The 23,480-nt window shown below is 44.5% G+C and overlaps 1 protein-coding gene across 2 annotated transcripts in view; it reads left to right on the top strand.

The window, feature by feature from the left end:
* LOC119389891 (polyamine-transporting ATPase 13A3) overlaps positions 1 to 22,939 on the top strand; it is a 145,187-nt gene extending 122,248 nt beyond the window's left edge. For both annotated transcript variants that reach the window (XM_037657310.2, XM_037657309.2), the window contains exons 25-28: positions 181 to 338; positions 7,757 to 7,845; positions 13,447 to 13,533; positions 15,375 to 22,939. In XM_037657310.2, coding sequence (XP_037513238.1) covers positions 181 to 338; positions 7,757 to 7,845; positions 13,447 to 13,533; positions 15,375 to 15,701 — 661 coding nt within the window. In that variant the 3' untranslated portion in view covers positions 15,702 to 22,939. The remainder of the gene's footprint in view (positions 1 to 180; positions 339 to 7,756; positions 7,846 to 13,446; positions 13,534 to 15,374) is intronic.
* The last annotated feature ends 541 nt before the right edge of the window (positions 22,940 to 23,480 follow it).

Here is a 23,480-nt window from a genome sequence, read left to right on the forward strand (position 1 = left end):
TGCAATCTCTGCAATCGCTATTGTGCAGCATTGTGGCACCATCTACATGCTAATCACTCGAAGAACAACAGCTGTTCCCTCTTAGACTTAGTACAGCTGTGGGAGTGATCTTTGTGAAACATCGTCAGGCCTCTGAGCTCCCATCTCCCATCTCCCATCTCTTTTATTCTTCTGTGGCAGGTACCATCCACACGTACAGGTTGCCGGGGCGGATGATCAAGAAGAGCTGGCATGCCACGACAATTACACAGTTTTTGCAGTGTCTGTCTTCCAGTACATCACCCTGGCCGTGGTATTCTCTCGAGGGCATCCGTATCGCAAGACAATCCTATCCAACTGTGAGTCGGGGCTCTTCTACTGCATGAAAAAAAAAGCAAGGCAGCGCTTTGTCATATGCAAGCAACATTATCAAAGTTAATCTCACATGCTTATGGGAGTTTGCTCGCACTTCTGGCAATGGTACACAGAAGTGTGTGATTATTGTGGCACCAGAACTAAAGCTGAGGCAGTATTTTATGCATCCCTCGGTTCCCTCCACTGCGAACAACGGCAGAACTACTCAGGCAGATTTTCTGACTACAGCCAGAAAATCTTCAGCATTCGGCAATAAAGCAAGGCTTTCTGAATAAAATATGTGAAACTTGCACAATACCATATTGCAAGAAGTTTCTTAAAGGGGCCCTGCAACACTTCTCCAAGTAATCATCGAATGGCTTGATTAAAGAAGTTTATTGCCTCATGAATCGACTGCCACGAAAATTTTTAAAATCCGTCATGTACGAGCGGAGTTACAGGGATTTGTTGTACACTCAAGTGCTTTCTCTCTCCTTTCATACCAGCAAGCGCGCTGTAAGCTACATGGAGGGAGTAACAAGGGGTGAAACCAGATCCATTTGTCAGCACACGCCACGACTTTGAGCACTTTCTTTTTTTTTTTTTGAACATTCAGTTTACTTGATGATGATGATTAGCGGGGTTTTTTGACGCAAGGGCCATGGGTGGCCAAAGAGCGCCATGTCTGTTATCTGGTGTTAGCGATGACCAGATGCAGTTTACTTGCAGTATCGTCACAAGCACGCTGGTGTAATTCTATACTGTGTGTAATTCTAGCACTAAGGAGTGCAGTGCGGGCATGTCGCAGCATCCCACCGTGAATGTGGTAACTGTGCAACTCACGATGCTCAAATCAGCCAATGGCCGTGGACTTTGTGTTTAAAACGAGGTCATTTCGCATTATGGCATCATTTGTCGAGAAAAAGTGAGCAATTTCTAGTAGGGGTGTGCAAATATTCGAAATTTCGAATATTTTTCAAATAGTGTTTGCTATTCGATTCGATTCGCACTGGAATTTTACTATTCGAACTATTCGAACTTCCCAAAAACAAATACAGTCAGCGTCCGATTGAATGTAACCCCTTCAAATTTTCAATATGCTTCACCTCATTACAATCTCATATTGCGGCAAAGCTGTCTTTCAAGCTCTGTTACGGTCGAACTTTGCCATGACACAGTCATCAAATTAGAAGTGGTCATTAGATATTCAATATGCTTCACCTCATCACACCCCGGTATTGCGGCAAAGCTGCCTTTCAAGCTCCGTTGCGGTCGAACTTTGCCAAGAGACAGTCAACGTCCGATTGGAAGCCCTAGATTTTTAATATGCTTCACCTCATCACGCCGCGGTATTGCGGCAAAGCTGCCTTTCAAGCTCCTTTACGGTCGAACTTTGCTAACCACCAGTCATGGGCACGTTACCAGTGAAAAGTAACAGTGTTACAGTTACAGTTACCTAAGCCAAAAAAGTAACTCTGTTACAGTTACAGTTACGGAGTCTACAAAAGTAGCTTGTTACAGTTACTCTGAAAAAGTAACGTCGTTACTTTGCCGTTACTGTACAAAATATGTAACGGATAACAAACCAAATGATAGGATTTATTTAATGAAACAAATGCGAAGCCATATGCGGGTAGTCAAAATTGCACGTGGTAAAACCCTAGACAAAGGAAACCTGAAGATGGCCCAACACCAGCCTTCTCTGTGTACGCCTCATTTTGTTGCATCAGTTTACCTGTTCGTGCACCGTTGGTGAAAATGACTTTATTTGCAAATAATAATAATAAACCTCCTTGGAGTGGAAAGCGTAGTTGATGCACTGGAACGACAGCATTATCCTAGGACGCTTATTAGCGATACCCAGAAGCGCATGCGAAGGGGAAAGGGGAGGATAACGTCCATTGTGTCTATTTCCTATGTTCAAGTTGTATCAGACCCTGTTCGGAGGGCTCTGTGTCCGCTGGGCGCAAAGCGCTCCTTGGAACATGCGTTCGTGAAAATCTACAAGCATGATGCGGGGATTGCGACGCGACTTAACATCGGCGAAACGGGCTGGAAAGGATCACAATAATAATAACACTATCTGGGGTTTTACATCCCAGAACCACGATATGCTTATGAGAGACGCCGTAGTGGAAGGCTACGGAAATTTCGACCATCTGGTGTTCTTTAACGTGCACCTAAATCTAATACACGGGCCTCTACCATTTCGCCTCCATCGAAATGCGACCGCCGCGGCCGGGATCGAACCCGCGACCTTCGGGTCAGCAGTGGAGTGCCATAACCACCAGACCACCGTCATTCTAGTCTTGTCACTCTAGTAAATATTGAAGTTTCCTTCAATATTTACTAGAAGAAACTCTGGTGCTGCGATCGCTCAGCCACCGTGGGAATGATGGTATAGCAGGAGGATCGACAGGTGGGCCAGTTGGTAATTCATTTAGACATAGCTTTTCTGCGCTCCCAGTTCGCTGAACGAAGAAAATGATGGTATAGTACATGGATTTGCTTTGTCTTCGTGCTTGCGGCTTCGAACGCGCTCGACAAACTGGATATTGCTAGGATCGCCAAACTGGATATTGCTAAAGCAACTCATGCAACGCGTTCTAAGACGGAGCTTGTTGAACACTGCTGGACAACTGGACATAGCTTTGACCTAAACAATGCGATGACGCTGGCTCGCGAATGAAGTTGGGGGACAACAGAAAACCGCGAGACGGAGTTAACCTTTTACAATCAGTTCCAGAGAGGTTTTAACGCGATAGAGTTAAAGAGCTCGTATCGCAGAAATTCCGCCGACGGCGTCGGCGCCGTTGGTTGTGAGCGAAAAATCATCATCTTGTCCGTGACCGAAAAATCGAAAAAGCGGCAAATAAAATATATAATAAAAATGTTGGGTCCGAGTGAGAATCGAACCCAGGCCATCGGCGTGGCAAGCAGGTGTTCTACCACACAGCCACGCCTCTGCTTGGAGCTGCACTGAAAGTAACTTTCATGCTTCTCAAGGATACGCGTCCTGTATACAGGTGTCACAGTACGAGATGTAATATCGCAGTAATATTGCGTGGTACAAGCGTACATTGCCATCGGGCGTCGCACCATGTCAATATCATAACGACTTGGTGGTTTAAAGACAACCACCCATTACAAAAGGCACACACATTACGGCGCATATTCCCTTAAGGCCACGTAGTGGGTGCATCGCAACTTCGAAAAAGTTTCTCGCGCATAATTGCTCCTGGTTTAAAGCATGCTACCCATTACTAAGGCACACACCTTAGTGCGCGCATTCTGTTAAACATTCGTAGTGTTCGAAGTGCGCACTAGGGGCAGGATATCGCTATCGCGTTCAACTCTTAAAGGTGAAGCTTAAGCGTCCCCCAATTTTGTAAAAAGATTGTATTCACGGTATTTCTGGCTCTCAACCGTTTTGCGCTCTGCTGCTTTCTAGCCACCTCTCAAACACGATTAGCTCCGAACCTCGGACGAAGGAGACTTTAAACTTGGAGTCCAAATGATTGACCAGTACACCGAGAGCAGAGCTAGCAGCTCAAGTGACCAAAAGGATATATAATGTGGAAAAAAAAAAACGGACGTGAACTTAGTCTTAGCGACTTCGCCTCCCAAACTGCGAGGGGAGCGGCGTTGTGGAAAGGCGAAAGGTGGTGAGGAAATGGGAAAGTAACTGTAACGCTATTTCCCGTTACAGTTACTGTGTAAAAAGTAACAGTGTTACAGTTACAAGTTCCTCTAACTTAAAAGTAACTAGTTACAGTTCCAAGTTACTGAAAAAGGTAACTAGTTACCAGTAACGCGTTACTAGTAATTGGTTACTCCCCAAGGCTGCTAACCACAACCAACGTCTGATTGAAAGTGGTCCCTAGATGTTCAATATGCTTCACCTCATCACACCTCCGTACTGCGGCAAAGCTGCCTTTCAAGCTCCACTACGGTTGCAAGTATAGAAAGAAAGAAAACGCTGGTTCCAACATGGAGATGAAAGACGTGGCAAAGTTGGGGGCTCAATTAATGCTGTTTTGGGCCTGAAATTTGGGCAGGAAGTTCGAAAAATCGGAAACCGAAGCTTTTTAGCATCCAAAATTTCAGATGTTCTTATATATCGACGTCTACGAGGCAGATTTGGAACTCCGGACTTGAAGGGAGCAGACCCTTGTCCGCCACATCATTTGGGCTTCCACAGAAGTTGAAAGAGGAGGAGAGGCTGTGAGAAAATGGCATCTTTGCCTATCACGTGTAAAGTGTTGTCGGCAACACTTTGGTTGCACCAAATCATGTACGTAAGAATTCGGCTTCTACATTGCCTCATTCTTGATAAGACAACTATGAAACACCACCCCGCCAGTGCTTAATCAGCCGAGCAAAAAGAAACACTTTCATGTTACTGTCTCATAAGAATATGTTTAGGAATCCTCTGTAACTTTTTTTTCTGCAATTTCACTTCCAAGTATTCGAAAAATATTCGAGAAATATTCGAAAAATATTCGATTCGATTTGCACTCAGACTTCAGGGGGGACGCGGCTTTCGTATTGCGAAAAATGGCAAAAAAAATCGATTTTCTGAAAATCAAATTTTCAGTTTCTGGAACCCTTTTTCTATCTGATTCCAAAATATCTAAACTGAAAACCACCCAGAAGTGCTTCGAAAACTTTGTTTTGCCCTCCGAGGTGGCGCAAATTATTGTGGAAATTGCAAAAAAACAGCGATTTTCAAAAAATTGTAGCTCCGCGATGACGCGACCGCGAACCAACTTTTTGGGCTTGTCGGAAAGGGCATTTTTCCGTGTTCAAATTCCCCGCTTCAGCGGGCTCCTCCATTCAGAAAGAAGCGCACAAAAAGCAAACACTTGAGAGTCGTTCCGAGGCCTCCGATTGGCCGCGTCTGCCATGTTGCCCCAGCTCGCCTCGCCATTGGTCCGATGCTCGCTCCGGGAGATCGTCGTCTGCGCGTCGCGAGTTCACGGCTGTCGAGAATCGCGCTACTTCGTGACACGTTCGCAATAGTTCTGTGTTCACGGCTCGACGATCACTTAAAATATAATTACGCTTTAGTTTGGAGCTGAAAGAGGAAGTTCGATCTGATTACGATGGTGCGCCGCGCTCCTAGCGAACATCGCAAACGTGCGTCTCGGACCGACTCTAGCGTTGACTTCAGCGTCGGATTCGCGGTTAGATGTTCTGTTTATCAGCACTTCTGACATCGTGACGAAGGCGATCGCGGGACGACTCTTTGTACTCACGACCACGCATTACGCACTTTGAAGCAACGGGCACCACGGCCTGCGCACCTACTGCTCGGAGTCGTCACTAGGCCTAACTCCGCTCACGGCACCGTTTGGCGAGACGAACCTCGAACTTTGCGGGCAACTACAACGCGCTAGCGTGCTCGCGGCTAGCGAAGAAGCACATCGCTCGCCGGCACTTCGGAACCGCGGATGGGCATTTTACGCATCGGCAGTGAACTCGACAGCCAAGCTCGATCGTCAGACCCCACGGCCACGGACTGCTCGGAGCAGCGGTAGCAATTTCGCGCGTCGGCACCCGAAAATGCGATACAAAGTATACTGTTCGCACATTTTTCGTCATCGTAGCTTTGCATTCGCGCATCGTCACCGAACGCCGTCACCAAGCGCATCACGCGCCGGCTCCACGGACCCCGCGGCCGAGCACTTCGCGGTCAGAGTGCTATCAATAAGCACTAGTGATGTAATTTAGACGTGCTTGGAGCCGTGCTTGGTATCGCCGCAGGCGTTTATGGATGTTCTGAAACAGTGAAAGCCTCGTAGACTAGCGTTGCCGTGGTCGGCCGAATGATAATACGTTTCATACGCGAGAATGGCAAAAGAACGTGTATGAAGCAGGGGGACGAATTTTTATCTGCCCGACTCGCGTCACTGAATAAACTGCTCAAAAATCCCTGTGCCACTAACGTCTTGACCATAACTGTTTGTTATTTGGAACGAAGGCATCGGCTATCATGGTGTGAGCCATTTTCTGTCACAAACCTTTCTCTTTATAAAAATTATTCTATGATTAATTGTAATCAATAAGCAAGACTTAATTATGCTAATGACAGCATTAATACAAAAAATGTGTAATTATTTCAGTATATGGCCTTATTAGATTGCAATATTTTCTTTTCTGTCATGTCTGTCACACCACTCCTTCATACAGAGAACTTGGTTTGAAATCCATACTTTTTTTTTTTAGATAAAAAAAAAGAAGGTCATGAAAAAAGAGCAAAGGCACACTGCAGAAAGGCCACATGTCCAAGAAGTGAAACATCATAAAAAAAAAACAAAGATCACAATCTTTAGGTGTTTTAGAGAAGGCCAAACTTTAAACGCCGTTTTCTCAATACTGTTTTTTTGGCATCTTGCTCAGCTTGTGGAGCAGATATCTTGACAACTATTACACAGATTTTGATTCCGTTTTTTCTTTTTCAATCCTTGAAGTCTTGTTGACAGGATGACATTATTCTTTACCTTGCTTAGGGCCTAGTTTTTTTTGTAAGTGATAATTAGTGCATGAGAAGTTCTGATGCAATACATGAAGCTGATGGGGATGTTATTTGTAAAAAAACTAAAAGCAATAGACAATTTTTAATAATGTCATCCTGTGTAGAGCTCTTTTGAGTAAAGATCAAAACCACTTGGACCTTCCTAACATGTTTTGTTACAATGCTAGGCTTTTCACCAGCAGACTATGTCATCAGATCATGTAACATAGTGTAATTTGAAAACTACTCGAGATATCACAATGAAACTTTATATATAGCTATTCGAGGCACTCTTCAGTATGCCTGCCAAATTTCATTACTCTAGGTCAACAAACAAAAAAGTTTTTTTCGATCGCCACCTCCCCCCTTCAATATATTCGAATTCGCTTCGCACCCAAAATTTTGCTATTCGCACAGCTCTAATTTCTAGCCGACTTTGAAAATTAATTGTAAATTCCAGGCCGCGTGCTGCGCTATAATGTTTGGCTCACATGTTCTTAGGAGCCTCGACTACCAATGATAGCATTTTCTGACCATGCTCAAAAAGTGTTGCAGGGCCCCTTTAATGTATACGAGCTGGCTTCGTCTCGGTGCTTTGCCCATGCCCTGGTATGCAGCAGCACAAACCCTATTGGGTGACAGAAGGAGGAGCGAGTTGGTTTGCACAGAGTAATTAAAGCAGGTTGGCACAATAAAGCGAGGTCGACAATAAAGAAGTTTGGCTATTTTGGTTCCGAATTTGGAATTGCAGTGTGGCATGGCGGGGGTTAACGAGTGTGCAGTAATAAAAAGTGTGCATGTAATTTGCTTTAGTTGCATCATCTAAAGTCTTGGTGTGTGTGCTCGTTAAAAAATGTATGCTGACATGGAGCATGTGTTGAAGTGCTTTCACATTTTCTTTTGCAGATTTGTTCATTTCGGCGTTGGTGGTGATGACGGCTTTTAGTTTGTACCTGGTGCTCTACCCCACCGAAATTCTCATCGCTGGCTTCGAAGTAAGTGTCCTTACCTGGGTAACCAGTGCTTTATTTTGACTTTCTTTTAGTACTTTTATTTTATAATTTTTTGTTGTTATTTTGCAACCTGTTCTCTTAGTTATCACCTTTGCTTGCCAATAATGGCACCGGCATTCCAAAACTGGCGAGATGCGAAAATACTAGCGTACGGGGCTTTGGATGCCAATTAGAACCCCATGTGTTCATATACAATCTGAAATACCCCACTACGGCATCTCCCGTAACCTCTGTCTCAATTTGTGGTGCTTAACCTAACCAGTCAATCAGTCAAGTCTTATTCTGGGTTGCCGAACAAGATTGCCCAATCAATCAACAAATCAGTCTATCAGTCAAGTCTTCTGGGTTGCTTAACAAGATTAGTTCTACGAGTAATTTTCGTTAGCTATTATCTTCACCTTCCAGTGCTTTTGACTTTGATAGAATACTATTAATATAGAAACTTCCAGGACTAGCAAAATGAAGCAGTGTGTGTGGAATAAAAGGAAAACAAATCAAGGAAAGGTGTTCCAAAATGAAAGCTGTCACATAGGCCGATAGGTTGCGAAAAGTGCAGTAGTTCTTGCGCATTTATCTGATAAGATTCAAAGTCCTGTCACTGCCAAGGTACTCTTTCTCCTGACGTCCCAACATTGTAGCAGTGTAGTTTTATAATGCAGATTTTTGCTCTTAAAGGGGCCCTGCAACACTTTGACAAGTAACCGTCAAATGGCTTCATTAAAGGAGTTCATTGCCTCTCGAATCGACCGCCACAAAAATTTTTAGAATCCGTCAAGTACCGTATAAACGCGTGTAAGGGCCGCACCCGTGTAAGGGCCGCACCCCGTTTTTTTGAAGTGCATATTTAAAAAAAAAAAATCCGCGTAAGGGCCACACCCACACTTTCCTCAACCAATACGTATTCAAAATGCGCGCGCGCGTAAGCTTCTAGGCGTAGTCGATAGATGGCGCAAGGAAACGCAACCATCATCATCGTCACCAGAGTATATTTATATATTTTTTTTATTTTATTCGTGTTAAGATGTTCGTGAAGTAGGCTAAAACTTTTAACTTTTTTATTAGTATTCATAGACCCGCCAACTAAAGGTTAAAGCAGGATTTTATCTTTAGCTTCTCACATCTCTATACAAACGCGCTATCGGCGCTATCCATATCGGCATTAGCATCACCAACTTTGGCATGGCGGCGTTCGCTGTTCAATTTGTGCAGTTCAGCCAGCCATTTGCTGTAGTTTTCTGCACTGTCAGTGCCTCCTCTATAACTTTCAGTGCCTGGTGGATGGGGAGGAGAACAAAAGGCGCGACCGTCGGCGCGAGTACAACCGGTCACCGCCAGGCGCCGCCACCCAAACAGGGTTTCGCGGTCTTTCGCTCGCTGCCCGCGCATCACTTGCGTGCAGCTGCTAGTTTCGTTTCCCGATTTTCTCGACTTCAGGATATCTTGAGATGCTGACAATGATCGGTAGAAGCAAGGCCTACTCGACCGCTAAGCTCTTGAGCTCGCTCGCAACAAACACAAGACTTGGCAAAACCCGCAGTTGCTGTTGGCACTCGGCCGCGGAGCAAACTTATACAAAACCCGATTCAAAATCAGTCTACGTTCCACCCAATAAAACTTGCTGCTGGGCGAGTTGGTTCATACTTGCAAGGAAAGAGTACTGATGCGCACACACATAAAAACACGGACTCAGGAGACTCGGACGAGCGCAAACTTTCAACTAACTTTATTTTTCGTCGTCAACAATATATGCCATCAAAGTTGAAAGTTTGCGCTCGTCCGAGTCTCCTGAGTCCGTGTTTTTATGTGTGTGCGCATCAGTATTCTTTCCTTGCAACTACGTTCCACCGTTAACCAAATCCAACTGGACCAATTTGTTGTCCCAATTCAAAATATCTCGTGAAATATTAACCCAACGTGAAGAAAAAGGCGTGCTGTTTCTCTGTCCAGGGTCCAACCTGCTGCCTAGGATTAAATCACCAGGTGACAAGGAAAAAAATACTTTTATTGGAAGAAAGCAACCTTTTTCGCAGCCTTACATATACTGGCCGGCTATTGAAACATTTGTGTACAAAAAATAAATTTGAAATTGCACACACAATGATTTTCACACCCTTACATCCATTGGCCTAATACTAGTGAAACATTTGGTGACAATTAAAGAAAAGTTAACTGCACAAGGAAACAATATTTCACAGCCATACATACGTTGGCCTATGATTGAGACATTTGCTGACAAGAAAAAAGATAATAAATTGCACAAAACAATTTTCTAGAGCCATGAATGCAATGGCCTAAGGTTAAACCATTTGCTGTCAAAAAAAAAAAAAGATCATAAATTGCACACGAAAATATTTCTCACAGCGTTACATAAAATGGCTTGCAATGAAAATATTTGTTGACGAGTAAAATGTCGGATATAATACACAACGACACAACCTTTCTCAAATCCTTACATACTTCCTTTAAAGTGGCTTCCTCGCGAAATATTTGCAAGCATCCTGCTTGTCAGTCAAATTAACGGGACACTAAAGAGCAAAAAGATTTTTCTCATATTGGCAAAGAACTCTTTCAAGATACCAAAAACACCACGCTTGCTGCGAGAAGACGCTTAGTAAGCGAGAAAGTGTAGGTGGCGACGCCACCTTGAAGTTTCCGCACCATTCACCGTGACGTCACATGTTTTGACGGCACCTCACCTACTAGGGACTGCGTAGTTCCTAATAGGCAAAAATGAAGTACATTGTCCTCTGAAGGGGCCATAGATTTAACATACCAAGTTTGATGTAATTTTGTTGATCCAATGGAGCCAAAATATGATAAATACACTTTGAAATCCGTGACGTCACGCGGGAGATTTCGGCGCGAAATTTAATAATGGGTGATTCCACGTAAGATCGAACAATCGATGGCTGGTCGACCTCTCAAATTTATTTCAAAATTTTATATATTATTGCCTGATGAGTGGAAAGAAGAGATCCGCAATTTGTTTTGCCGCCAAAAATTTTTTCGAAGCACAGGAAATCAATAATGACAAAGAGGTGGAGTAGAGCGCTCATCCGCTCTGCTGTTTTGGCCAACTTTCGTTATGAATTGCACAAAATATATGAAAGTTAGGTAGCTGAAATTTCTTTAACTAAATATATGCATGTTTTTGCTTCTGCTCAGGTATTTTTAGTTTTGATGTGTAGTGTAGATCTTTTTATAAAAAACCTCAAAATTGGCCCAGGAGACGTTAATTTCTTCACTTTGAAGGTCTGTATCTCGAAAAATCCTTGTAGCAGAGCGACAAAAATTGCGCATTACGTTCTTCGCATGCTTATCTACCACACTGCCGAATCTTATATTTATATTACTTTTCAGTAAAGAGACATGATCGGGCTAAGTTAAAGAAAACACCAGACAATGAAAACTTCAGACGACAATTAAAAAAAAACCCATTTTTCATATTTCTTAAACTTTGTCCACTTATTGTCCTCCACATCAGCTTTCATAATCATTGAAAACATGTTGCATAATGTCGTTGCACTAATAGTTACGACCCCTCTAAGGAGAACCTTGGGCAAGGATTGGCAATTCCGACTCTTGCCCAGCAAGTGTATAAAATGCAGGCATCATTGAGTTGCTTTTTTATTAAAAGGCCAGCAGGTGCCGAAAAAGGTGTCGCCGGCACTGAAGACGTTAATTTTGAAATTATTTGGTCACTGCAGCGGCCACGTGCGCGGGGCTCCCGAGCAGGCGCGCGTTGTAAGAGACGGCGCAGTGCGAGCTTGTTTTCGCGTCCTCAGACCGATTGAGTTCGAAACAGCAACACCTCTCGGGTGACTGGAACGCACGTACACCGGTAGTCGCAGTGACCTGGTATCAAGGACAAAAAGGAGCTGGTCAGATGGATACAGTCCAGGTACTTCCTTTTTTTCGTCCGACTTGCACAGCGGCACGCAGCAGTACGACATCGCAATTCACGCAAGCTACGTGGTCACGACAAAGGATCAAAAAATCTTCCATCGCATTCAACTCGCTAAACCCAACCGCACGTGTCAAGGCAGAGCAAAGCAAACAAGCGCTCTAGGCCGCGCCCGCACCAGCACTACCGGCTCAGCGCCCGACCCTGTTTGCACAGCGCCACCACGCAGTCGCGGCGAGCGGGGGAAACGCAAGCGCCGACGGCCGCGGGAGGGTGTTCTACCAGGCACTGAAAGTTATAGACATGTTATAGAGGAGGCACTAGCACTGTTCGATGACCTTCGTGCTTCGTGCTAGCTTGTTTTCTACACGGCGTTCACGTTTTGGCAAGATGGTCAAGTACCTGAATAGCTACACTGCTGGCTATAAGTTGAAGATGATCGAGTATGCTCTCGAGCATGGGAAACGTGCCGCCGGCAGAAAATTCGACGTTGACGAGAAGTGTGTTCGACGTTGGTGTGCTCAAAAAGAAGCCTTGCGAAACACCAACAGCACTAAGCGCGCTTTCCGAGGAGAGCAGTGCAAGTTTCCCGATTTGGAAGAAGACTTGCTCCGCTATGTGACTGAAGTGCGGAATGATGGTCTTGCACTCACAACGGACATGCTGCGCGTGAAGGGACTAGCCTTGGCGACTGTACTTGGGTGGATCCTATCTGTGTGGAGCTCGGTGTCGACGGACATTGTGTCCCGAAGTTTTAAAGTCGCCGGGATATCTGACAGCTTGGATGGCACGGAAGATGACTGCTTGTGGGGTGACGGCACTTCGCAGATCTCGGACTCCAAGTCTGAGGACTCGCCGAGTGACGACGATTGAGCACGTATGTCGCAAGAAATGTCGTATACTGCAATAAACGCTCTTCGTTCGCTAACTGGTGCGTTCTTACTTAACAAAAAAAAAATGTCGTGTGTATGGGCCGCACCCTGAAAATTGGCCCTCATTTCTTGAAAAAAAAGTGCGGCCCTTACACGTGTTTATACGGTACAAGCGGAGTTACAGAGACTTGTCGCACGCTGTAATTGCTTTCTCTCTTCTCTCGTTCTGACGAGTTGCGTTTGAAGCTAAGCAGGGAGGGATGGCACGGGGCAAACAAGTTACGTCACATGTGCATCATGGCCTTGAGCACTTCATTTTTTCTTCGAATGCGTGGCTTACTTTCAGTCTGATCGTGAGCGTGCATGCGGGCACATGGCAGCCTCAGTAGCAATGTAGCTCAAGATGCTTAAATCAGCCAATGACCGTGAATTTGGCTAGTATATGGCGCGGTCATTTAGGTATATGACATCATTTGTTGAAAGAAGAGGGAACGATTCCTAGCTGACCTTAAAAATTAATTGTAAATTATAGGCCATGCGCTGTGCTATAATGTTTGGCTTGCGTGTTCTCAGAAGCTTCGACTACCGATCGGCAGTGTTTTCTGACCATGCTGAAAAAGTGTTGCAGGGCCCCTATAAGTGTCTGAGAGTACTGATATGCCGTTCATTTCAAATCTGAGCTGCAACTGAAATCACAGTGATAATGTGGTGCTGTGCTTAGATGGTGTTGGACAGTTGAAATGTTGCTTTGCATACAAGTACCGGCATTGCTAAGCACATTTTCTTCTTTTCATCTTCCTTTGACAGTTCCACATGATAGACGTAGAGATGAGGTTCCGGTTGCTCTGCGTCGCCATTGCTCTGGGCCACTTCATCATTGCTTACATCCTGGAGGTAAGCGGTCACCTTTTCTGCAGGGCAGTGCGGCTGAAAATGCATGGCGCTCATATTTTGTCATGGCGAGCAACACTCTCAATAAACTCGTACTCTAATGTTTCTTGCCTAGATGTGGATAATGCCATTAATGAAACGTACTAAATTGAAACAAGCACACCATGAGTGATTACGATCTTTAATTTTATTGTAAAGCTGGTTTGCCCTCTGCCTTAGCATCATGTAATGGCACTCAAATGTGAAACAAAATGCACACACGATCATGCATGCATGCATGCACACACAGGCACCTTACCTTTTGTATACAGTAAAACCTCGTTAATTCGAAGGCCTCGGGACCGAGAAAAATATCCCAATTAAGCGGGATTCCCAATTATCCGAAACAACGCGAAATCAAAGAAATCAGCCAGAAAACGTGATGTACGGAAGTCACACCTTTATTGTGGCAAGTCAGCCTACCTGGAGAAAAATTCCTCCATGCGTGACTGACGCGTTCGGTAGTTCCCAGCACTGAAAGTCATATTTTCCAGCCTGTCAATGAGGCGCAGCATCTCAGCCTCGCCGCCGTTGCACTCGACGAAGCTGCGCACAACACTCAAGGCATCGATGACATCCGCCAAAGGGGGTGCTCGGGAGGGCTCGTCATCGCTGTCAACATTAGAGGCCGAATCGGTCGATCTCGCAGCTATCTCGCTGTCGATGTCGGCGTAACACGTCTGCACTGTGCACTCGACATTTGCGTACTCGGAGAATCCGATTGGAGTGCACTCCTCGTCCGCGTGCAAAGCCTCATATCGAGCGCAGAGAGTCTCCCCTCGTTCATCAAACGGGCAAGTGACAGCGGTGACAGCAAACTCAGCGGAGGTTGCCTCTTCTCGTTTTCGACGCCGTCGACTTGCTGGCCTCTTCAATTAAGCACACCTTTTCGTGCAGGGACAAGCTCTTGTACTTCGGCATCTTCCTTCCAAGCACACCTCAATCAACTAATTCACAGGGAAGACACTCAAGCGGAGACAGGAGACAAATGGAGCAGTCGCACCGAATCGCACAATGCTCGCCAGCCGACATCCAAATGGCACAAAGACTCCACAAAACATTCACTTCGCTAGAGTGGCTAACATCGCTGTTGAGATGATGATGATCATGATCGCAACCGCACGCATCGCCGCCTGGCAATTGCTAAAACATGGCGTCTACGACGTATTTCCGGTAAAAAAACATGGCCTTCGAGATCCGTACATCAAAAAAAAAAAATGCATGTTTTAGTTACAGCCTCCGAGATTCGCAACACCCTTTGCATATCTTGGAAGTCGCGGCCAAGTGTGCCAATTAACCGGGAAGTCGCAGACTGGCCGCACCAATTATCCAGTTAAATTTACATGTAAAAATTTGGGACCGCGCAAATAATACAAATTATCCGGGATTCCCAATTAACCGAGTACAAATTACCGAGGTTTTACTGTATGTCATGTTCAATGGTTAAATATTAACTTTGCTTAAGCTGTTTTCTGGAAAGCTCATACTGAAAATTATCTAAAGTTCTGCCCAGCCATATTGTGGTCTTGGCACATAAAACAACAGGATTTCATTTTTCTTGCTTTATTTGAGCAAGTGCTGTCAATCAACTGTTTCTGTATTCAATGTATTGAATAAAGAAGTCTCATTAAGAGGTTTTCCCTTGTAGGCTTTTGTGATTCAATACCATGAATATAGCCCAGTTGTGCTCTTTTTTACAATTACATTGTGCTCAGAACCATGTGACTCATTCTTTCAAATTCTTCAACCTTTACTCAATCATCTCATTCCTAATGTGGATGGTTTTTCTTTCTCGCATTTTGCAGGACTATTTCGTTCAGGGTTTCGTTTTCAAGCAGCTCCAGCTGCGATTCTTCAGCACCTCGACTCCGTACAAGGAGCTACAGGAAGAACTCAAGGACCAGTCACCATGGACGCCACTATCACGAGAGTCGTCCATCAATAGCGGCGGCACCCGCCGAACAACCCGGGACTGCATTCTCCAACCCAGTGCCTTACAGCTCGCGTCTCCGCAGGAAGACACCAGTGTCGACAGCGCCATCGTTGTCGACGCCTTCGGGAGTGAGGGCCCAGCCACCGACAGGCAAAACGGCAACTGCGCGGCACCACTACCCTGCGTCACGCACATGTGACGAACGTTCCCCAATGCTTCTCGCGCAAATCGCTTCGTGACGGGGCGGTTTAGGTCGCTCGCCTTTGCCATCCACCGTCGCCTCTTTTTGGTGGTTGCAGACTGCAAGTGAAAAGGAGGGCCACGGAGGGGTGAAAAAGAGTTGCATTCGTTGCGAGCGACAATTGAAGTGGCACGCATTTTGTGATTGCACGTCGTGGCAACTACACTTTTCACTTAACGATTGAGGCACCCCATTATCAGCTCTGTGTGGATCGTTGTAGTAAAGTTGCGCTTTAACGTGTGAAGAGGAGTGCGGTTGCAAACGATTCGCTAATGGCTCAATTTTTCTGCTTAGCTAGCTGCCGTGGCTGTGCAGGTTGAAATGGATGGGGTAGGAAACCGAATCAATTGCCGTTTGCTAAAGCGGCTTCTACGGCGTACTTCATACGGTCGATTTGCACGCATTTCAACTTTTGCAGACTGTGATGCCTCCGATCGTAATCTCGTGCAATTAATATTAAAATATTGTGAAGCTATTAAAGACAAACACGGTGGGGCTACAGTGTCGAACCTGTTCAACTTTTTAAAAAGCTTGTTTGTTTTGAGACTTCTGACACTGTCTGTTTCAAGTCTTTCGCCGCGTTTCATTTGCGATGTATGTGATAACCCGTGGGCATGACTGATTTGTATATGCCATTTGTTGGCGGCCACATTGCATGAAAGCACACGATAGTCCTTTGTATTTTCAGGTATGTTACGCAGAATTGGTGCCTATGCGCACCTAGTTTTGGCAATTAAATTTGTGTGTCTGAAGTATTTCAGTAGTACTACTTCAGTCACATTGCAGTCAACTTCAGTTTAACGTGGAGATCAAGTTCGCTGCAAGAAAAAAAAGTAAACGTGAATCACTCATCACAGGCACTTAGAGCATGCACGTATTTATTGTCTGTTGTACTGTCTGTGTCCTTACGTTTACTATGTTTCATTCAAAAAGAAGATTTTCAGACAGTCTGCATGTTAAAGGAGTACTGACACAAAAATTTTACATCTTGCGTTGTATCGCGTAGTTACCCACTTATCACAGATGAAAACTTCATTTGCTCAAGTGTGCGATGGTTAATTCATTGAAGACATTTTTATAGCGCCCAGATGCAGTTTCGGCTTCAGAGTGCGCCGAGAGAGGTTGAACCCAGGGTGGCTTTTTTGTAAACACAGTTGGCCGTGGCAGCGCACAAAACAGTGACACTCTCGTCGTGCATGGCATCGCGTGCATATGAGCACAGCGTCGACAACTGCGGCAGACAGCGCACGCGAGGAGCATGGCAGCCAACAAAAACTCGTGCCGTAGGTGTTTGTTGATTGTTTACATTAAAACTAAGCTGATGCCGCAAGACTCTTTTTCACGGTCATTTGCGTAGCATACACTTTAAAATTTATTTTAGATGTTCTAGGCCAGCATTAGCCGTTTATATTTTGGGGTTGTGTCCACACAAATCTATATCACAAGTTATCTCTCCTTCAAAATCTTGTGTCAGCACTCCTTTAATTCTAAAATTTGAATACTGTAGTATCAGAGTTACTTCTGCCTGTTCCTGATTGGAAGTGTGGATTTATAGTAGTAGCAGCAGCTGGACTCGCTTTTGTATCGATTTTTAGTCATCTTTTGCTCTTGCCGCTTCTGCCTGCTCATTTCATCGGCTCATTCTTTGTTGCTTGCAAGATTCACAGGTAATCCAATGTTTCAGCTAATTCGAACACGTAGTAGATTAAAACTGGCTCTCTAACGTTTTCGCCTAACTGTTTTCACATTTGAACCTTGGCGTAGCAAACGCAGGCAACGAATTACGTTTCATTTTACTGAAACTTTTTGCCTTCCCATAGCCATGAAAGGTGGGTAAAAATTGGGGCGTGAATAACTGAAACAGCCAGCTGTTTGATGTCCGTGGTCCTCTATATGTATAAATGATTGAGCTGACCATTGTCATCTGAAAAAAAAAAAAAAAAAAAGAATCAAGGCTGTACGTGCATTTGGTTACTTTGCCTGGTCACGTATATATATTTGACCTCATGCAGGTATGCACATACTGTTAGCTTGAGTAGTCGTCTTTGCCTTCGAACTTGTACAGTTTGTAACAGAGGTACGTGTATTCGTGAGTTTGGGTTAACGAGAGTCTGCTATTAGTATGCTGTTGGTATGCCAGCTGTGCATGGAAGCCGCATGGCCACAGACTTTACGAGGGCTTCAGCCGCTTCCAGCAAATGTTTTTTTTTTTTTTATCAATTGAGAAACGAGCCTTCGGGATTTCGAACCTTGTTCAATCGGAAGCGATCTGCTGTGCACAGCAATGGAAGGTTATAAGTTGTAGGTTCGATGCATCTCTTCTAGCCATCTCCTCTTCGTTCTTGTTAACAAGGTGCATTGCGGCCGGAATCGTGTTGCCGATTGCCACTGCGAAACGAAAAGCTTGCGTGGAAAGAGATTGAATGAGTGGTCTCTTCCATGCCTGCATTTGAGTGCGTTTCATTCTCCGATTTCAATCCATACTCTGCTTTTGCTGGAAGCAGTTGCTGCCTTTACGACATTCCCTTAAAGATGTGAAAAGGACGTGCTCGCATTTCGCCTGGTGTTTCCTTTCTTAAGCTGGACACAGAAACGTTCGTAAGTTTGTCCATGTCTGTCCAGATATACATGCAAAGTTTTTTAACACCTTTTCTCTTTCTTTTTTTCTCTTGCTCACTCATAAATTGAACCTTTATTGCATTGTGGTGACTGATAAGAAAAAAAAGTTGCTCTGGTGAAGTCTTCAGAGTGAGGCCTTCCATTGCTTGAAGTCCTTGCAGTGAATTTAGAGCACTGAAGTCTTCGGTTTATTCTCTCCAGTGAAGTCCTCATTATGGGGTTCTCCCTGGGAAGTTCTCATGATGCAGTCTTCGCTGTGAAGTCTTCGACGTGAAGTATTCGTTATGAAATTCTCAGCATAACGTCCTCACCCTGAAGCCCTCACTGTGTGGTTGTCGCAGGAAAGTCCTTGCGATAAAGTCTTGGCTATGAATTCTTCATGATGAAGTCTCCCTAATGAAGACTTTATTACGAAGCCTAATCAAGGGAATCAAGGACTTCTCATTTCACAGTAGTGTTCGCAGTGAAATCACTGCCTGGCCTTTCTGATTTCCTGTAACAAAAACTGTTAGGAATGCCTGGGCATGAATAGTGCGGGTACTTCTGCTGCTGCCCTTCACTTGCTTGGCTTGAGAATTCAAGTGTGTGTGTGTGTTAATTCACAAGGTGCTTCTAGTCTCCGAGATAATGGTGAGCGAATTTTCACTGAGTGACGTAGTGTGGTATTATGCATCGTGTTTGCCTGGCCTTGCCATTGGGATCTTTTATTGCTATCCAACTCTCCTGCAGTTGCCAGAAAAGTTGGCAAGTTTGCTAAACAAAAAATAGTCGGCCTCAACAGTCGTTTATTTCTGCCAGAAAAGCCTTACTCCTTGCATATTTTTTCGTTTTGGTCTAGCGAATAGTGATGTTAAACTTGACTGAGGCACAGCTCGTTAACAAGCAGGTGGAGAAGTGTTATTTGCAGTTCTTGGCGATAGTCTTGCCTTTGTTGAGTTCGTTGGGCTTCACTATGTACTTTGCTCACTTGGCGTTGGCTAGATTTTTTTTTTTTCGTCTATTCTGCCGTGTGTACAAATGGTCCTGCTTACTGGCCGTCAACCCAAACAAAATATAGCTGTAGGTTTTTGTTTTTCTTTTTGCTGTTGGTTATCTTATTTATTGTCACACTGCTTCCGCTGCATATTGACCCGGTGATTTATGTGCTATGTATTTGTATGCAGTGGGTAAACTGCACTTCTGTGTACTTATAGACTGATTCTTGCTAGTCCCTGTTGAACTCTTATAGTGTGTGCGGAGGAGTCTATGGCGTGCACAGAGGATCTGGTTGACCATTCAACGATTTGAGGCCATCTACAACAAAATCTCAGCTTTGATTGATTGGTCATTAGTGAATGGTACTTAATACTGAAGCAACCTTGGCATTGCTCTAGAGATGATAATTGTCACAACGTTATCAAAGTGACTCATAACGTATTACGAGCAGTGGCAGCTGTGACTATGCACTGTCTGTCTAAGAAATCAATTTGATCTCTCCCGCTCTTATATCAGCAGCCTTTGAATAACCTCTCAGCAGACTGACGCAGTCACCTCGTGATTGCTGGGCACGATGCCTATCCCAGAACGTTAATTGCCTTCCAAGATTTCGAATGCTTGCTGCAGGTTCCACCTACACTGTGAGGTCATCCCCGGGTGCCTATATTGTGGCGGTATTCTTTAGCAATCGTGACACCAACTTTACTTTGCACCGGACTCATCGGTGTATGGGCCGACAGTGTTGGTGTCGCCGTACCGAGCTTGCCATCTTTGCACTCTGCTACGAACACTGCCGGCCTTGCACTTCTCCGCACCTGGCTGCTGAGTCATGCAAAATCTCACGACAGCCGACGATTGCTCGAGGATACCACTCTCTGGTCCTTGACAGTTGCGGGCTGTATGTTGTTTGTGACTGGTGGTAATGACAGCATTCTCTTCAGAGCATTCACTCGCACCTCAAATGTGACAGTTTTCATGGCGGCTGCTTTATGTCTGTGCTTTGTACTCTTCTGAAATTCCATTGCAGCTGGCCTTCAGCTGTCGCACTGTACCTTGCATAACACTCGAGATGTTATTAAACCCTGTGCGTTAGTGCTCTGCCTATGTCACACGAATTTTATGTGAGAATCCACGACGTCATGAAGCACACTTCATACAGGTCATCACTTGACTTGTTTAACTGGAATATCCTGTTTATAACTGGTATGTGACAAATGGATTATCATTGTGTACAGGCATTAGCAGTAGTAGTACCCACTGCACAGAAGCTGACCACTTTTCCTAATCGAAATTCAGCCACTTTCTTCTCTGCTGCGGGTGTTACATTGCCAAGTGTCGTGCGCTGCGCAGAACTGTTCAACTGTGGACCACTTTGACACTCTTGCTGCCAGTAATCTTCTTCATCTCAATCTTTTCTTCCTTTCATTCTCTCTCTGAACAACCTGCATTCAGTGTTAAAGTAATTTCCGTCCAAACACATTGGGCAAGTGTGCGTACGTGTCTGCTTCCTGTACATTCATACGTCGCTTGCGTGGAATCTCAAGCATGCTTTGTAATTCGTCGGGTGCGCTACACAGATCGTAGACTGGGCAAAGCAAGACTGTTTCTTTTGCGTACTTTACAATGTGTGCAGTTTTGTCATTTACGGGTTTGATGCGCCGGTTTACAAGTTGAAAAAATTGAGCTCCTCGAGTCCATTGTCATGTAATGCAGAGGTGGCTCTTTCTTTGAGATGTTCTATTGAGGTGCTACATATTGGTTAAGGGCTGTTGCCAACAGTTGGAGCACATTCATCTCGTCATCGATTGATCATGCAGATTGCCGTGACAGCAACTGCAGCTGCTTACTGCCACTTTCGAAAATTCCTTTTCAGACTCGTAAAATTTTCTACATTGTACCAATTCTGCCACACCTGACACCTAAGTGCGAATAAGTTGCTGGTTGTGCCGGGTTAGCGTCTGCCATGTATGAAACTGTCTGCTTCATGCTTTGCAATAGTGTTTTCTTTGTTAAAATCAAACTGAGCTTATTAAGTACACACAGCCCTAATCAGAGACGCGCATTGGCGTCCATCACGTTGTGTCCGATGAGGCGCACGTTAGTTGTCCTCACATACTTTCATCTGCCGCAGTAAAGTGCTGCGGAGCGGGTGCCATTTGCAGTACGCATCACACCACTCCGAGACTCGTTTCGATAGCCCCCGTAACTGCAACTAGTACGTGTGACGTTTCATGTGAGAGATACAAATACAGTTGAATCTTGTTATAATGAACACTGATATAGTGAATTATCTGTTACAGTGAGCTAATGAAAAACTTTGGCTAGCCACGCTTCATTTCAGTGACATTTGTTTTTAACAACACTGAAGACGTGAGAGCCGCCGCGATATCAACTGTAACAAGAAATATGTGGTTCGCGCAATGCTCAAAACTCTGAAATTAACATGAAGAGCAAAATAAATATTGAAAGACAATTAACAACCACATTTTTTTTAAATGTAGTTGTGACATTAAAAATTTGGTTTAAAATGTGGTAAAAGTGTAGTGGAAATTCTGACCATTTAACGCAAGAAAAAGTGCATTTTACCGGTTGAACCTCCTCAACGGCTTGAAAAGAAGGGAAATCTTTAGAAGCGCTTTTATAGTGGATTTGGAGCCAAGAATAATAAATTTCTGCGTCTAGGGTTTTTGCGGCAGCCAGATTGCCGATTTTTATCTATATGGTTACAATGAATATACGATATACCGAACTAATTTATGGTCCCAATGCTACTTCGTTATAACGAGGTTCTACTGTGTTGGCAAAGAATGAATTTATGCAAACTTAGCTTAACTTCATTCCTTGCTTCTGTCCGCGTCTTTTACGCGCAACATTGCACCTACTAATGGCAGACCAGCAGGCCCAAGTAGCAATCTTCGTGTAGTTACTGCGACATGTCATCGCTGCTCACGTGTGATCTCTTCATGATTATGTCTTCAAGGATGTGAGACGTGGGCACCTTTGGCAGTCCGTCGAATTGGCACACTCGTTATCGCATCAGCTCCGAGTGGATGTCCTGCGCTACAACTAGAGAGGCCCGCAAATAATTGCACCTTCGATTTTCCGTTTGCCTGCTGCATCCACGCGTATACGGTCTTCCAAGTATATAAGCATTGCCTTGCCAAGGAGCACTGTACGTGCAACGTACACCGAGGTTGTCATTGCAAAAGGGCCTTCAACTTAGCTGTCGGGTGACGGCCAATAGGACGTTACCAGCCACGAGATAACAAAGTCAAAGTTATCTTCCTCTTACAGCCATGTGAGGAAGGACACTGCGGGAATTTTAAGTTCTCAGCGGCATGTGCGCTTTGTAGTCTGACTTTCCTTTTATATTCTTGTACTTATAAGTGGCCGAGTGGGAAAAAAGAAACGTTCGTACTGCTTCCACTTTGCAACAGCGATGCTTGTAGTGACAATGAGGGCATTTTTCTTGTTGATGTCATGAAAAAAAAAAAAAGTGAAAATGCTGGGTGTAAGAAAAAAGAAAAGAAATTACTACAAGAAATGTGACATATCTACTGTGAAATTTGTTTTTATTCGAAAAATAAAAAAAGGAAACATTCTGTCTTTCGTTTTCTCTCTGTGCTGCTATTTGGAAGTGCCACTCATGGAAAAGCAGTGTACCTGGCCTGATCTGTGTTTCCCAACATGGGACATCCATGCCAAGAATTTTGTTGCAAAAAGGTGCTCTTAGTTCACTTGGGAGTTGAATATTCAAGAGGTAGGAACTGTCCTATGTTGAGCTTATGGCCTATTTGTGAAGTGGCAGCTGTGCCAATTTCAGTTATCCATCTCCAGCAGGTCTGGTAATGCCCCTTTCTCCCCGAAAAATCTGCTTTTCTGAAAATGTTATGAACTTGCGGAATCTTGCAACAATATAATAACCTTAGTAACGTGGGGGACTTGTTAATCTCAGTTGAGTTCGATCAAGATGGAATTTCTATGTCATCATTGGCCCCTCTGTGCAAGCCATGAAAAGGAGCCAGTCTTGGTCCAGTAATCGGGCTCTGTTGATCGAAAGTTCCTTGTGTGACTGGGTGAATGACTTGCAATCTGATCGTCGGAGCTGTAGTTCGTCGCTTCTTTGAGGTGTGCAAAATTTTC

This window comes from Rhipicephalus sanguineus, chromosome 4 (genome assembly GCF_013339695.2).
Source record: "Rhipicephalus sanguineus isolate Rsan-2018 chromosome 4, BIME_Rsan_1.4, whole genome shotgun sequence".
In the NCBI taxonomy this organism is placed as follows: Eukaryota; Metazoa; Arthropoda; class Arachnida; order Ixodida; family Ixodidae; genus Rhipicephalus; species Rhipicephalus sanguineus.